At 60.3% G+C, this 14,406-nt stretch overlaps 1 protein-coding gene across 1 annotated transcript; it reads right to left on the bottom strand.

Annotated features, from left to right (window-relative positions):
* Positions 1-5,018: 5,018 nt before the first annotated feature.
* LOC103903400 (protein eva-1 homolog C) lies at positions 5,019-14,199 on the bottom strand. The gene is made up of 7 exons (XM_019473480.1): positions 14,118-14,199; positions 10,822-11,021; positions 7,603-7,726; positions 7,235-7,387; positions 6,925-7,068; positions 6,693-6,764; positions 5,019-5,517 (listed from the first exon to the last, which is right to left on the bottom strand). The coding sequence occupies exons 1-7, from the start codon at positions 14,197-14,199 to the stop codon at positions 5,132-5,134; spliced, it is 1,161 nt and encodes a 386-aa protein (XP_019329025.1). The 3' UTR covers positions 5,019-5,131.
* Between the last annotated feature and the right edge of the window lie 207 nt (positions 14,200-14,406).

The following is a 14,406-nucleotide window of genomic DNA, read 5'->3' on the forward strand; positions in this document are numbered from 1 at the left end:
AGAGAAGGGGATAAAGGCTGCCACTCCCTTACTCCCCCTCCCCCAGCACCAGGCAGGGAAGTGAGCTCGAGGGTACCTCCACACCCCAGGGGAGCAGGAGCCCCCAGGACAGGGGCCTCCACCCCCGACCTCCCCGGGACATTGGGGAACAGGCCTATGGGAGGAAGATACCGAGCCTATGGGGCGGTCGACACCCACGAGGGAGAGAAGGACTAAGCCTTCAGGGGGCCCCCACTCCCCCGCATTCCTCCCTCAGCCCCCGGGAGTCCCTCGGGAGAGCTAGGGATCCCACAGACCCCCCGCCACTCACCTGCGCCGCCACCCCGCGGCCGGCCCCGGCTCTTTTGAAAGTAGCAGTTCGGTAGCGGCCGGCCATCACTGGCCGAGCGTCGCCCAATCAGAGTGCGGGGCGGTGCCAGGCGGCGGCCAATCTGCGAGCGGATAGGGATGCGGTTGCTAAGGGGCAGGGCGGCAGGGTTTAAAATTCAGCCCCGGCGGCCAATGGAAGGGTGACTTGCGGCGGGGGAGGGGCAGGCAGGGGTTTGGGGGGAGCTGGTGGGGTGGGTGTTGTGGCGGCCGGTGGGCCAGGCTTGGAGCCGGTGGGGGAGCGACCGCGCCTCCACCACCCCCTGCCATGCCCTGGTGGGACCCGGAGCTCCGGGGGAGCAGCCCCGGCTCTCCCGCCCTTCGTGGGGGGCACGGAGCGACCTCCACTGGCCTCTGGGCCTGGTGCGCCCTGCAGGGGCCTCGACCCCGGCCTGCTGCCCTCTTCCTCCGCCAGCAGCAAGGGCTGTGGGCGACTCCTTTGCCCCCCCGGACACCAGGGCTGCCCTTTCTCACCGTGTTGGGGGTCTCTGGTTTGCGGGGCAGGGCGTACCCCGGGCTGGCCATGCAGCTCCTGTGACCCGCTGTGGTGAATGGGTGGTTTAGATCGCTTAAAGAACACTGTCGAAAGGATTAGCGAAAGTGGTTTTAACATGATGTCATAAAAGTGCGATTTAACGAAGTTCGATGGCAAGGTTCTCTTTGTTACTGTACCGCATAATCATTTGAACAATGATTCAAAACTACCAAGGCAGAGTCAAAGTTCCTGAGACAAAATCAAAGTTACCAAGGCACAAATCAGTTACCATACTACAAGGTTATGCGTGATGTCGGTCGCTTACCAAAGATCTGTTGTTGGTGAGAGGTCTCCCTGCCTCGAGGAGCAACCTTGAGGGCATCCCAGCACAAGGGGAGATCACCGCCAGGCTGCTTAGTCGGGAGACCTCAAAGAAGGCTCACTTAGGCTATCATATTTATGGGATAAAGTGGTTGGCTCGTAGTCAAATGACATGCGATGGGAAAGGTATGCATGAGACTCCCTGTACCCACAACTTTCTTTGTTCCTTGATAAATGAGTCTTGGAAAAGCCAACCACTTTTCATGTGTTAATTGCGTGATCGGTGTTCCAAGCTCATACGCATGGATGCTCACTGTGTCACTCTGCTCCTTTGTGGGTTTTCAGAGAAGAGATTGGAACTAGAGAAGTTCTTAGCCCGTTTACGGCTTAGACCTTTATCTCCTTTGGAGCCTGAACCAAAGTACCGCGAGTTTGGTTAAGGCGTCGAGTGCATCCATCACACCCAGCCAGGCAGGGGTGGCACCAGCAGCCACCAGTTCATCCCTGTTGGTTGAGCTCTGAGGGCTACAATCCACTGCTGCAGACATAGCCTCAAATGGGGCATAAGCGGGTGCTGTTTAATATGCTGGCCAGGGAAAAAGCCCCTTGCTCCAAAAAACCCTTGCAGCATGGCTGGGGGAAAGGGCCTGTCTCTCTTGCCTCCTCCCCTGCCCTCTGCTCCTGCCTGCTGGGCTCGGGGGATCCAGGAGGGTCCATCTTGGGCTCTTCCACCAGCTCAGTTGCTCTCAGAGGGTCTGCCCGCTTCTCATCCCCTGCCAAGATCACAAAGGGGGGGATTAACCTCCCCAGTGAGGAGCCCCCAGCCAGTCACCCCCACTTCCCCAGCACCTCATTTTCTGGAAGGAGGATGGAGGCATTGAGTGATATCCATGTCACAGCTGGCCATGACAAGTACCTGGGGGAGCAGGGGTGGCAGGGGCTAGCAGGGGGCAGAGGTAACCCCTGCCTGCAACCCTGGGGTGGGAGGCACCTGCTCCATGCCCATCGCCTGAGCCTAACTGGGGGACGCTGAGCTGGGCTGGTGGGAGCAAAAGGTGGCTCTGAGAGGAGGAGCTGTCCTGCTTGTGTGGGGTAGTTCTCGCTGGGCAGCCCCTGTCCTGCCCGCATACCGTTTGAGCTGCTCCTGTGGTCCCAGAGGCTTTGGGGATTCTCTGACCTGATCCCCCTTCCCCCACATGTGCCACCCGTCATGCAGAGGTCCCTTCCCCTCGCCAGCTCTTGGGGGCTTTTAGCACTGCGCCAAGCTTCAGGCTCAAAGGAACCCCCCCCAGGTCAAGGTAAGCTCAGCACTGCAGCAGAGCTTCCCTCAGCTGGCAGATTCCCAGCAAAACCTTCCAGATTCCTAAATTGAACCCAAGGAAATCCTTTGGGATAATCCCACACCCACGTGCTGCTGTTGTCAGTGGAGCTGATGAACCCCTTGCTAGGGAAACATCCCAGTGCCAGCTTCCGAGGGGACTTAAACCTGTTGCCCAGGGGTCATGCAGGCAGGATCAGTTCTTTCTCCTTGCTGACAGGCAGGGCGGCTTGGGCCGTGTACAGGCAGCTCTGCCACACGTCTAGCAGAAAGACCTGCGGCCATTGACAGCCAGGAGCAGCAAAACGGCTTTCGGGTGTGGCATGGCTGAGGGGTGCTCGCAGGGCCAGCAGCGGTTTAAACATGGGTCCCACAGATCTCGGGTACCTTCAGTCCCCAAAACCGGTCAGGGCTGCTGTGGCTCCAGCCAGTCTTGTTTCCTCCTCTGCCACTTGTCCTCTCCAGCCCCAGCTCCCCTGGTGCCGCCGCCGCTGTCCCTGGCCTAGGAGCTCCCTGAGGTTCACTCACTGTTGGTCTGGGATCCTTGTGGGATCCAGGTGTCTGCCTCTCCTTGCACATGTTGGGGCAGCACACACTCCAGCCAAAAATATGAGTCAGGTGCATGCTCGCCAGGCAGAGCTGGGACGCATCCCACCGCCGATGGAAACATGGTGCATTGGCCTGTGGGATAAGATCCCCAGCCAAAAACCCCCATCCAAGTCTGCCTGAGGGGGCTTGGGTGAGCTGCCTGCTTTGGGACGGGTCTGCGTCTGCCTGTCCTGCCCAGGCTTGGCAGGGGGAAGCCGGCTTTTCCAGTCCCCCGCTGCTGTTCTGGCGCTCCTTGCGAGGCTCTTGGGAAGCCTGGCCCCACTGCAGGTGCTGCAGCTCGCACCACACATGCCGAAATCCTACCTGGCTGTCAGTGGGGTACTGGAGGAAAGATGGGTGGGAGCAAGAAGTGGACCCTGCAAGGTGAATGCCATGGGTCTGCAGCAGGAGCTGTGCCAGCTGTCCAAGCATGGAGGCAAGTCTGTGGTGTCAGTCCTGCCTGTCATCTAAGGATGCTGGGGGCCAGTTTGAGGTGAAGGTCCCCAGACTCTCCTTAGGCTCTGGCATCCCTCAGCAAACCCCCAAATCAGGCAGGACGCCAGTCCTTGCCCCCCCTCATTGGAGCAGGAGCACAAGGCTGCTGCATTGCCATGGCACTCGGCTCTGCACTGGAAAAGCATCCACCACCAAGCACAGCGCAGCTCTGGCCTCAGAGATGGGGCCAGTGCCTCCCTGGCCCCCAGCAGACCACCAGTGCCAGCAGCTGGGTTAAGGGGTGCATTGACATCCCTGACAGTCCTCTCTTGCTGCACCCAGCCCAGGCACTTCATGTGCGGTGGTGGATGGAAAAATAGATCCCACTACATGCTAGCTCAAGAGCATTGGTGCCTGGAGTGTCCCTATCATGAGAAGGGCTGGGTCGCTGCTCCCCTTCCCACAGCACTACAGAGCCCATGCTGCATTTTGGAGCTGGAAGCAGCCCCCAGACCCAGCATGGCTCCCTGGCACCATGGGGCTGCCAAGAAGCCCCTCTGCATGGCATCTGGGGATGTTTGCTCCAGAATTGCTTACCAGACAGAGAGCCTCAGGCTCAAGAGAAGGAGCAAGGGCAGGGAAGCATTGTTCATAAGATCCACACAGACTCTTTTCCTGCATTTCCCTTCCCCAGGCTAAAACCTTATCCTTTCCCATGCTAAAACAGGCCCAGCTGGTTGCTCCCCATGGCCCAGTGCCAGAAACACCAGCAGGAGGCAAGGAGCCGATCTGCACAGGGAGGGCTGAGCTTTGCTGCTTCCTTTTTCCTCCCTTTTCACTATTAATGGCAGAGCTCAGGGAGGGACGTTGTGTCTACGAGCTGTTGCATTTATTTACTGGAAAAAGCCCCAGCAAGTTAACCCTGGGGCTCTCCTGCCAGCGGGGAAAGCATGAAGGAAAGCACAGAGCAACACAGGGTGACAGAGCTCCCAAGTGCCTGCAGGGAGGTGAGAGCCAGTGCTGTGCCAAGCTGCCGGCTGCCCCAGCCCCAGGGTGCAGCTCCCCTGGGGATACTGGGGCTGCAAGGCATGCGGCGTGGTAGGGCTGGGTGATGCTCGTGGCGCTTTTCCACCTGCTCAGCCTACATCCTCCCTGCGTCCTGGCCATTTCTGTGTCTCTGCCGCCGGCATGCTGCCCGAGTGCTGGGGGGTGTTTGCAGCACCAGGGGTGGAAGCCAGCACCCAAGAAGAAACAGGAGCAAACAGCCTGGAAAGGCTCAGGGTGGGCTTGGCATGGCTGAGCAGGGTTAAGTACTACAGCCAGCCGATACAAGCCGAGAATGGGGAGGTTAGCTTAGGGTTAGCGGCATGCTGGTGGCAAAGGAGCCAGTGGCCCCATGAGCCATCCCGCAGCCCCTCATCACACCCAGGGACTGCATCTTATTCCCAGGTTAGAGGTTTCCAGGCTGGTGGAGCAGTGGGTTGATGGCCACACTGGGGCTGCTATGGCCCTGCTGCCACTTGGGGTACCCACTCACCCTGAGGAGCTCAAACTCTCATGTCTCTCCTATGTCAGATCCCACTTAGACTCTGCCCCCCCTCTGCTCTCTGGCCATTTTCTTCCAGTTCTTATTTGGTGGCCGATTTGATCTTGTGGATAGCATATGGGCTTGACTCCTTGGGCATCCAGATCTCCTCCCTGCCGTGACCCTGGTGCTCCACCGCTCCCTCCATGGCTGCCGTCAGCTCAGGGCCAAAGATGCTGTCGGTGGCCCGGTAGGTACGGGTGAGGCGGCGGAAGGAGGAGTCCGAGGAGCTGTCATCGGGAAGGTCTTCGTCCTGCTCGTCCTGCAGCTTGGTCCTGCTCAGCTCCGAGCTGCTCCCGAGCTCCGGGTCTTTGAGAGCCTCCCCCACCTCCTGGAGGAAGGTCGTTTTGGGGCTGATGATGCACAGCAGGAGCATGAGGCCTCCTGAGACCCCACAAAGAAAGTAGAGGCCAACTTTCTCTGGGACGCCTGGAGGGCGAAGAGCAAAGAGACACCGTGGTACGAACTGCCTCTGCAGCCTGCGGGGTACCAGTGCCTTGAAAACCCCCTCTGCTAGGTACATGGGAGGAAAAGGAGGGGAGCAGGGATGCCCTTAGCACCCAGGCTGCAGGAGCAGGACAGACCCTGCCCCAGTGATTGTGGGACCGTCACCCAGAGCCTCATCAGCACCCACCAGTGTCCCGAAATGCCCCTTTCCCCATAGGAAACCCCCATTGGGATGCAGGGTAGGCAGCACGGTGGGAGGAATCATCTCACCAGGGATTTAAATGAGTTATTTCCCCTGGCAAGGGAAATTTTTGCCTGCAGAGAGGTGCTCTCCGTCAGTGCCCCTGCAGACAGGGCAGGAAGGAAGGAGACCCAGTGGGTAGTTCAGCCCGTTAGAGAAGGAAGGTCTGTGGGCAGGACTGCAGCAGCACTGCGACCACTGATGCTGTGGGACCTCAGGGCTCGTTCAACCTCCGAGCTCCTGCCCTATGTGGCCCCCCCCCAAACCCAGCATGGGTGCTTGGTGCCCTCCTCCCTCACATGCCTGCTGACCCTGCTGGAGGGGTCTGGGTTCTAGCTGCCTCTGAGCTGAGCCCCGGGCTGAGTGGGCGCCATCACGGGACCTGAGCCACCCTCCCAAGCCCATCCTGCTCCCCCAGGTGCTGTGTGAGAGCCGGGGAGGGCACATACCCCAAAGGTGGGCAAAAGCTGCCAGAGAGCTAGTAAAAATCATCCGGTCTTCCCGGAGCCTGGAGAACCTGGGCCCTTTGTACCAGCCACCTGCAGCGAACAAGGGGACGCAGGCTGAGACATGAGGTGCTCCCCAGCGCCCCGCTGCCTGGCTGCCTGCCCCCTGCCTGCCTCCTTCCCCATGCCACACTCCTTCCTTCCTGCACAAGCGCTCCTCTGCCCACGGGGATGTTCCCCTGTGGGTCCTCCTCTCCCCTGCTCCCAGCAGACCACATCTCTCCAGCCCTTCAGACATGGGCACCGACCGATGGGTGGCTTCAGCCATGGGACAGCGATGCTGGGATAGAGTTGCAGGGCTCGTGCCAGTGGTGGGTACCATGGACGCAGACAGGCCATGGAAGGGGTAGTTCACCTGGGCGCGGACACGATGCCACACCGCTTTTGGCATAGCCTCCCCCCCACATTACCATGCATGTAGTCCGAGAGCAGGAAGGGGTCCGAGGTGTCAGGGCCCACCTCCTCCAGCAGCTGCTTGGGCACTGCAAGGAGAGGACACACTGAGCATCACCACCCTGCTTGTCCCCAGCAGCCCCCTGCCTCCCCAGGGAGCCCTGCGTCCCTGCCTACATGGCATGGGGTGGGCACAGCAGGGGCTCAGCCAGTAGCCACCACGCCCCCAGCCCTGTGGGTTGCTCTCACCGCAGGTGTAGGAGACTCGCAGCTGTTTCTTTGTGCCGGGGGGGCACGGGTCCCCAAAGGTGGCCCTGTCAGCAGCCACAGTGCAGTTTGCCTTGCGGTGGCACTTCTTGGAGACCCTCCGTAGGGCGTCCGGAGCCAAGCACTCTGCAAAGACATGGGGCATGGACCTGTGGGCAGACCTGCCTGCCCCCGCCCCCTGGGCACCAGCCAGCTGGGGCCAAGGGGCACAGGTACAGCCCGATGGCATACTTGTGCCACGTGCTCTGCATGGCTCCTGGCCCCATTCTGGGCTCGAACTATTCCAGCATACCTATATAGGGTCCCCCAGTGTTCAGGGCATCGCACTCCGGTTTGCCCCGCAGGAATCGTCCGTAATTTGCAGAATAAATGGCCAGGACGGATTTTGGTCGGCACTGCAGCCTCAGCTTGTCGTTCTCGCATGCGGTCTTGACCCGATGGTTCCCTGGGGAGTGACACCACAGAGCGTCCCAATGCATCCCAAATCACCTGCAGCCCCCTCCTCCCTTAGCCCAGCCAACGGTCTGAGAGCTGCCAAGGGCAGGCTGGAGGAGGGCTGCAAGATACAGGAGCAGCTCGGCTCCCCTCTCTGCCTGTTTCTGAGCAGCTGAGGCCAGGGAAGAGCCCATGCAGTGTTGCCCAGACCCTGCTCCACCTCACCTGGCCGGCACTTATAGGAAGCGATGAGGTACTTGTGTGTCCCAGGGCATGGGTCCGGCCCAAAGACTTGGCTGTGCACTGAGAACTGGCACCACTGCTGGTCCTGGCACTCAGCCAGCAGCTTCTGGAGAGCAAAGTGGGATAGACGTGAAGATGGGTGAGGAGTCCTGAGGCTGTTCTTGCCTCCTCTCCCTCGGTGCCATCACCAGGCTCAGGGAAATGGCCTCTCACCCCGCAGAGGTGTCCTATGGCTGCTCATGCCCCACCCCCCCCCACCGCAGTCACCCTGCTTCATGTGTCAGTTCCTGAATCAGTTACTCCCCCGCACCCACACAGAGCTGTCCAGCACAGCTCTGCCAGTACCTGTGCCGGCATGCATGCCAGCACTGCACCATGCCATGTGTGTGCAACACCCGTGCAGGTATGCACGCTAACACAGCCCCCTGCAACACCCATGTAGGCGTGGATACTGACATGGCTCTGTGCAACAGCCATGCATGCGTGCGCATTCACGTGGCCCAGTGCAACATCTGTGCAGGTGTGCACACTGACACGGCTTCGTGCAACACTCGTGCAGGTGTGCACAGCGATGCAGCTCCGTGCAACACCTGTGCACTCACACCCACACGCCCACGCCCACGCCAGCAGGGCTCCATGCAATGCAAACGCGCGGCCACAAGATGGGGACGAGGGTTCACACCACCTCGGGCAGCGTCCCTGCTGGAGACCGGGGCAGCCTTTGCCGCTGCCCGTTGTCACTGCCTGCCCACGGCCGCCCAAAGGCGACGCTGCCAAACCTGCGGGGTGGCCGAGCAGGGCCCGTGGCTCTGGCAGGGATCTCCCGGGCAGCCTGGGCTTGGGCTGGCCGTGGGGCTGTGGCTCCTGGCCCCCAGCATCCCCCTGGGATTCTGGGCATGCTGCAAGCCCCAGCAGCAGCAAACCCACAGCCTGAGCAGAGGCTGCTGGTGGCGGGGGCGGGGAGTGGGGCCACAGCTTGTTCCCGACCCTCGCTGCCACCCCTCTTGGAAATTGCCCTGCGACTCAGGCCCTGGGATCCCGCCACTTGAGACGATGGAGTCCCTTTGCATCTCTCCTTCCCCTCCTTTGTCACTGTCCCCCCCCAGCACAGGACTGAGCCTCCTCTTGGTCTTTCCTGGCTGCCAGAAGTGAAATTTAAGGAGGAAATGCAATTAATCTCTCTCCCCAGGTTTTGCCTAAACAGAGCTGAGCCTCAGCAGCAGCCTTGCTCTCTGCTCTCCAGACGTCCTGTCTCTTCCAACAGCAGTCTCCAGCTAGTGGGGAACCCAGCCCTGTGCGGTCACAGTCCCCTGGGTGGAGTGGCTCCATCTTGCTGCAAACCTGAGCCACACAGATCCTGCTCACAGACCTGCCCTTTGGTCTTCAAACGTCTGTGCCAGGCTGTATCCTGTGCTTGACACACAAGCTCTGGGGACGCTGACCTGTGTTTGCAGGGTTTGCAGGGCCTGCTTGGTGCCATGCCAGCATGGTCCGGTTCAGCGCTTGCAGAGCTCCTGGGACATGTGGGATGCCGGGGGTGTGGGGGTGTGTGTGTGTAGTGTGTGTGTGGATCTGCAGCTGGAGCAGGACAGGGCAGCAAAGCTCCCACAGCAGGGAACTGGCTCCTCAGCTCTTGTTCCTCTTCTCCGGCTCCATGTTCCCCTTCCCCACAGGCAGCTGCACGCAGCTGGGTTTGCTGCAATTTTGTCCCAGCCCTAGCAAGGCACTGGAACAGGAATAGAAAAGTAGCACATGAAACCCTGACCCCATCAAGGGACCCTTCTGCCAGCCCCCACCATGCATCCTGGCTGCCCTGGGTTTGTTAGAGCCTTGTGATCAGGAGGGAGAAGCGAGTACGGTTCAGGCATGCTGTGTCTGGCATGGCATGGTGCATTGCCCATCTCACCCGCTCTCCCGCAGCCAGCGAGTGCAGTGTCTCCCCAGCCATGGGTAGAGCTGAGTAGCTGGACCAGGGACTTGCAGCTGGGGCCGAGGAGCGTTGCCTGGCCAAGCAGGGCTCCGGAAAAGGCAGCGACCAGGCTTCTGTGACTACAAGGCCAGCTCCAGCCCCAGGCACTTCTGCGGGAAGAGGGGGGTCATGGGTGAGCGCAGCCCCCGGGAGATGGGGCTCCAGTGTTCAGCCAAAGTTGAAGTTGCTGAGAACTGGAGGAGTTTGACTGGCAAAGGACACACCCTCAAGGCTTTGCAGAATGAGCGTTATTGCTCTCCTTGCTCCCTTCCAGGTGACTGCTATGATGCCTGGATTGGGCTGCTGCCAGCTGCAATAGCTGGTCTGGTCCAAGGCATCCCAAGGCCATGGATGCTGAGGCCAGCTGTGCCAGTGTGGAGAGCCAGAAGCCAGGGTAAAGCTGCAGGACACCAAAGGACGACATCCCTCCCAGCTCCTCTCTGCCCCATTCCTCAAGCTGCTCATGAAGTCTCATGTGTGGGGCTGGTGGAGGGCTGATGTCCTCACCAGGCACAGGGTTTTCCTCCAAACACAAAGAGGAATCAAGCACAGCCACAGCACGGAGCAGGCTGCAGGGCTTTTGGAGCAGCCCGGCAAGTGCTTCCCCCAGCCAGGCATCAGCTTTGGAGAGGTCCCTTCCCTTCTGCCACCCCCTGCCTTCCTCCCCTCTCCCTGTGCTGGCTACTGCAATCAACAGACCCTCCTTTGGGCTTGCTTCATTAATCCGCTTCTTGGGAGCTGCCGGCATGGATGAGTGCTGCTTCTGGCTGGGGAAGAGCCAAGCTCTGTGCTAATCCTAGGGGATGCACCTGCAGGGCTGAGCGCAGCATCCCTCGTGGGCCACTGTCCTGCTTCCTGAGCCTGGTACCCCAGCTGCTGCACCACCTCTCTCTGGGACCCAACCCCAGCTGCCAGGGCTTTCTCCGAGCCTGCTGCGTCCTGCGGGATTATTCCAAAAGCCAGCTCAGGATGCAGCAGTGCCTCCTGCCAGGCTCCTCTGGCAGGGCAGCCCCACCCTGGGACCCACCACAGAAGGTCTCGTCCACCCTTATCTCCCATAAATGCTCCAGGAAAAGGACCCCAAGGGTGAATCCCGATGCCAATGGCAGCAGCCTCCCTCAGGGCACGGGGAGGCTGTGCTGCCTGCAGCCACCCAGCCCAAGCAGGCAGGCCAGTGACCTGGGGAAGGGGGTGTGTGTGCAGCCTGGTCCCTTGGGGCTGCCCACACTTACCAGGTGGGCAGTGGTGGATGTGCACTCAGTGCTTTCGTGGGAGGCATTGCCAGGGCTGGGGCAGAGGTTGGGGCTGGGTACGCGACGCCCGTAGAAGGCACCAAGGATGCTGATGGTGGTCTTGTGAGGGCAGATGATGAGGAGCTGCTCCCCGTCGCACGTGTGGGTGGTGTGGTTCCTCAGCACCTTACGCAGGTACCCTGGAAGGGGAGAGCACAGGCGGCGTTGGCCGGAGGAGACACTGGGACCATGGCAGTGGCAGTGCTTGGGGTCCTGACAGCAGGTGGCAGTGAGGACGTCCTGGGCTGGGGCACTTATGGGGCAAACAGGACCAGAGTGGGGCTGCAGCAGAGAAGGCGGGCTTGCAGCAAATCTTACATCCAGCATTGCAGCCAAGAGGTTGGAAAGCAGCATGGAGCAGCCGAGCTGGTTAGCAAAGGGAAGCGAAAGCTGGAGGCAGGATGACAAGTCAGAAAAAACATGTATGGAAGGATCCCATGAGGAGTAGTCAAGGGTTTAGAGAAAATCAGGCTTGTTATGGAGACATGGGGAGGAGAGAGCAAGGATGAGCCAGAGATGATGAGCCAGAGATGATCATCCAGAGATGATCACTGGAGTCAGGGAGAGGAGGATACTTTCTGTCACACGATGCGGAGCCATGAGCTGGAGGAGAGAAGGGTCCAGTGGCTGCTGCAAGCTCCCGCAGTTGGCTGGGTCGGTATGGATGGGTGTGAGCCACCAAGTAATCATCTGAGCCCAACTGACCCCGGGTCTCTCTGCCGGAGAAGCCCTGTGCATCGATGCAAGCCATTCCCAGCCCACGGCCTTTCTGACGGGCACTGGCCCTACTCTCCCTGAATTCCCAGTGTGGGGTATTTCTCTCTTTTAATCCTGTCTAGGTTGCGTCCCAAACCACTTACTTACCCTGTTGTTTTCCCTACAAGGGACAGTAAGGTGGGGCTGTCCTGCCCAGCCTTTAAGAGGGTTTAACATGCAGCTATCAGCTCTGGCTGGTATCAGCTGTGCTGGGTGCTGGGTGAGCAAGGAACCTGTTCTAATAAAAGCTCTGCAAGCTGTCAGGGGTGCTCTGAGCAGGCACTGGTTGCTGGAAGAGGCTGAGGAAGCAGGAAAAGCTGACAAAAAATGATGTGTAGGGCCCTGGACAGAGCAGTTTGCATCAGGCCTTTGAATATAACAAAAGCAAAGGGGAAGCATCATTTTGAGGCTGGGAGGTGGGGACAGGGCAACCCGGTACCTGGCAGGCAGGACCCTGGGTGGGTCACAGACCCCAGTCCCCAGCTGTAGGGTCCTTGGAGGGACTCGCACCCCAGCCCCAGCCTAGTGCTGGGGTCCAGGGCAGGACATGCACCCTGTTGCCCAGCCCGCAGCGTGTCAAATTCCCCCAAACCAATACAAAAAGGTGGGAGCACTGGCTCCCAGCCCCGCGCTTCTCCCTCTGTCCCTCTGCAAACCAGTGCCAGGCTCAGCTGCACAAAGGGCCCCTTTCACCTTCCCTGTTGCCGCTAACCCTTTGGCATCTGCAGCCAGCATCCCTCCCTGGGAGACATCAGCGGACGTGGCTGGAAGCTGACCCCACTCAGAGTTAATCTTTCCCTTGGACACGGGCAGCTGCTGGCATTTGTCCTTGCAAGCTGGGATGAGCGAGTGTGGGGGCCACAGTCTTGTGCAAGCGAGCCCTTGCTCACTCCTCTGCATGCTGGAGGAGCGAGGAAAGGAGAGGCAGAGGAGGGTGGATGGGAGCAGACAAGCTGTTTTAGCCAGGTCAAAGCTCCAGTGAGATGCAAAGACGCTCCTTGGAGGACACAGAGCTGGATCAGCCCCTTGGGGTGCAATGCCCACAAAGAGGGGGGCAGGACAAGCCCCATCCTGCCCCTCTCCTCCAGTTGCCCCATATCACCGGACACTGGGGGCCATGAGGGGCATGAGACCCTGCCCTGGCTGCCGGCCCCTATGTCCTTCCTCTGCATCAGCTCCATGCCTGTGATGCCTGTGGCAGCAGCCAGGCTCTTGTGCAGGCTCCAGAGCCACCTGGGGCTCGACTTCTGCCTGGCACGAACTCCAAACCCGCCTGCCCATCCCCGAGATGGCTGGTGGCGGAGCTGCCCAAACACATCGCTGCTGGAACAGCCCTGGGCACAGGGGGCTGAGCCAAATCCTGGGGATGGTGGGGGACATGAGGGAGGAATAGGGGGAGAAATGGGTTTCCCCAAATCCAGCCTGCCTTGCAGCAGGCAGCCTCCTCTGCTGCTGTGCTGGCTGGCAGCACTGGCAGTTTGTATTTTAAAACAGCACCACAGGGACAGAGGTTTCTCCATGATACCATTTTTGGGCAGTGAGCAATTGCGAAAATGGGGTTTGGTTTTTTTTTTGGGTGAAACCATGGCAAGGAGGCTGCAGGCAGATTTTGTGAGTGATTCCGGTCGCCTGCTGGTGCTGCTGACTCAGTCCCTGATGGTGCGGTTGTGCAGTTAGCTCTGCCCAGATGAAATCACATCCTCTCCGCCACAGCCTGCCCTGCCACGCTTGGTGGCATCGTGCCGGGCTCTCGTGTCACCCGGGCATGGCAGAGCGGAGTGGAAGGTGTGCATGGCTGTTTCTGGAAGATCCCTCAGAGGACTGGCAGCCCCCAGGCACCCAGCCTGCCTGCACCCATCCTGACTGTCCCAAGTGCTGAGTCACAAGGGATCCCAAATTTCTGCCTCAGCAGATCCCAGGGAGAGGATCTGACCCTTGCTGTGCCTTGTGGCAGTGCACCCTGCAGCCCCCCTACTCATGGGTGGCTCTGGCTAGGGACCACAGCCACCGGCTCTGGCCAGGGACTGGGTAGAGCTTCAGCCCATCTCTTCCCTTGCCTTCTCAGAGCAGCAAAGGCTTGCAGGGCAGCCCTGGGTGCTCCAGGAGGCTTCAGCTCCACACACCACCCAGCACGAAGGGCAAGAGCATCATGGCCAGGGGGGTCTCAGGAAAGCTCGGGGACTGTCTTAAGATTCGGTTTTTTGCATTTCTGCCTCCAAACTGTCCAAGGGAGCGCAGCAGCAGCAGGGGGAGCCGCTCCCTTGCTCACAACCGGGCTGCAGGACATGCACGGGGTGTTTTCAGACCCCAGCCCTGCCGTGGGGATTAAAAAACCCAGTTTTTTTGGCAAACTCCCTATGGCCTGCACTGGTTTGTGCCTTGCTGGCCCCTACCCCACCAACCCAGCTGTCGCTTCACCCTCTGCTCACACCGGCATGGTCCCCGGCATCCCTCGTTGCCCTGCCCGCGCCCCAACTCACCGGAGAGCTCCGGGCTGGCCTTCAGCCCCACGGCCAGGCAGAGGAGGACCAGGGCTGCTGCTGGCCCCACCAGCCCAGCCATGGTGCAACCACTGCCGGTTCTGCTGCGTCCCACCAGGCAGCCTCTGCTAGTCTGGTCCTCAGCAGTGGCTGGCGCTGGGGCTGGCAGTGCACAGGGACAATGGCTCACTTCTCTTGCCCTGCCAAAGCGCCGGGGCCGGGCGGGCGCCTGTGTACCCGCTCTTTGTCTGCTGCCCAGGGCAAGGGGCTGCTCTGGACAGCTGGGACA

This window comes from Aptenodytes forsteri, unplaced genomic scaffold (genome assembly GCF_000699145.1).
Source record: "Aptenodytes forsteri isolate BGI_AS27 unplaced genomic scaffold, ASM69914v1 Scaffold455, whole genome shotgun sequence".
Classification (NCBI taxonomy): Eukaryota; Metazoa; Chordata; class Aves; order Sphenisciformes; family Spheniscidae; genus Aptenodytes; species Aptenodytes forsteri.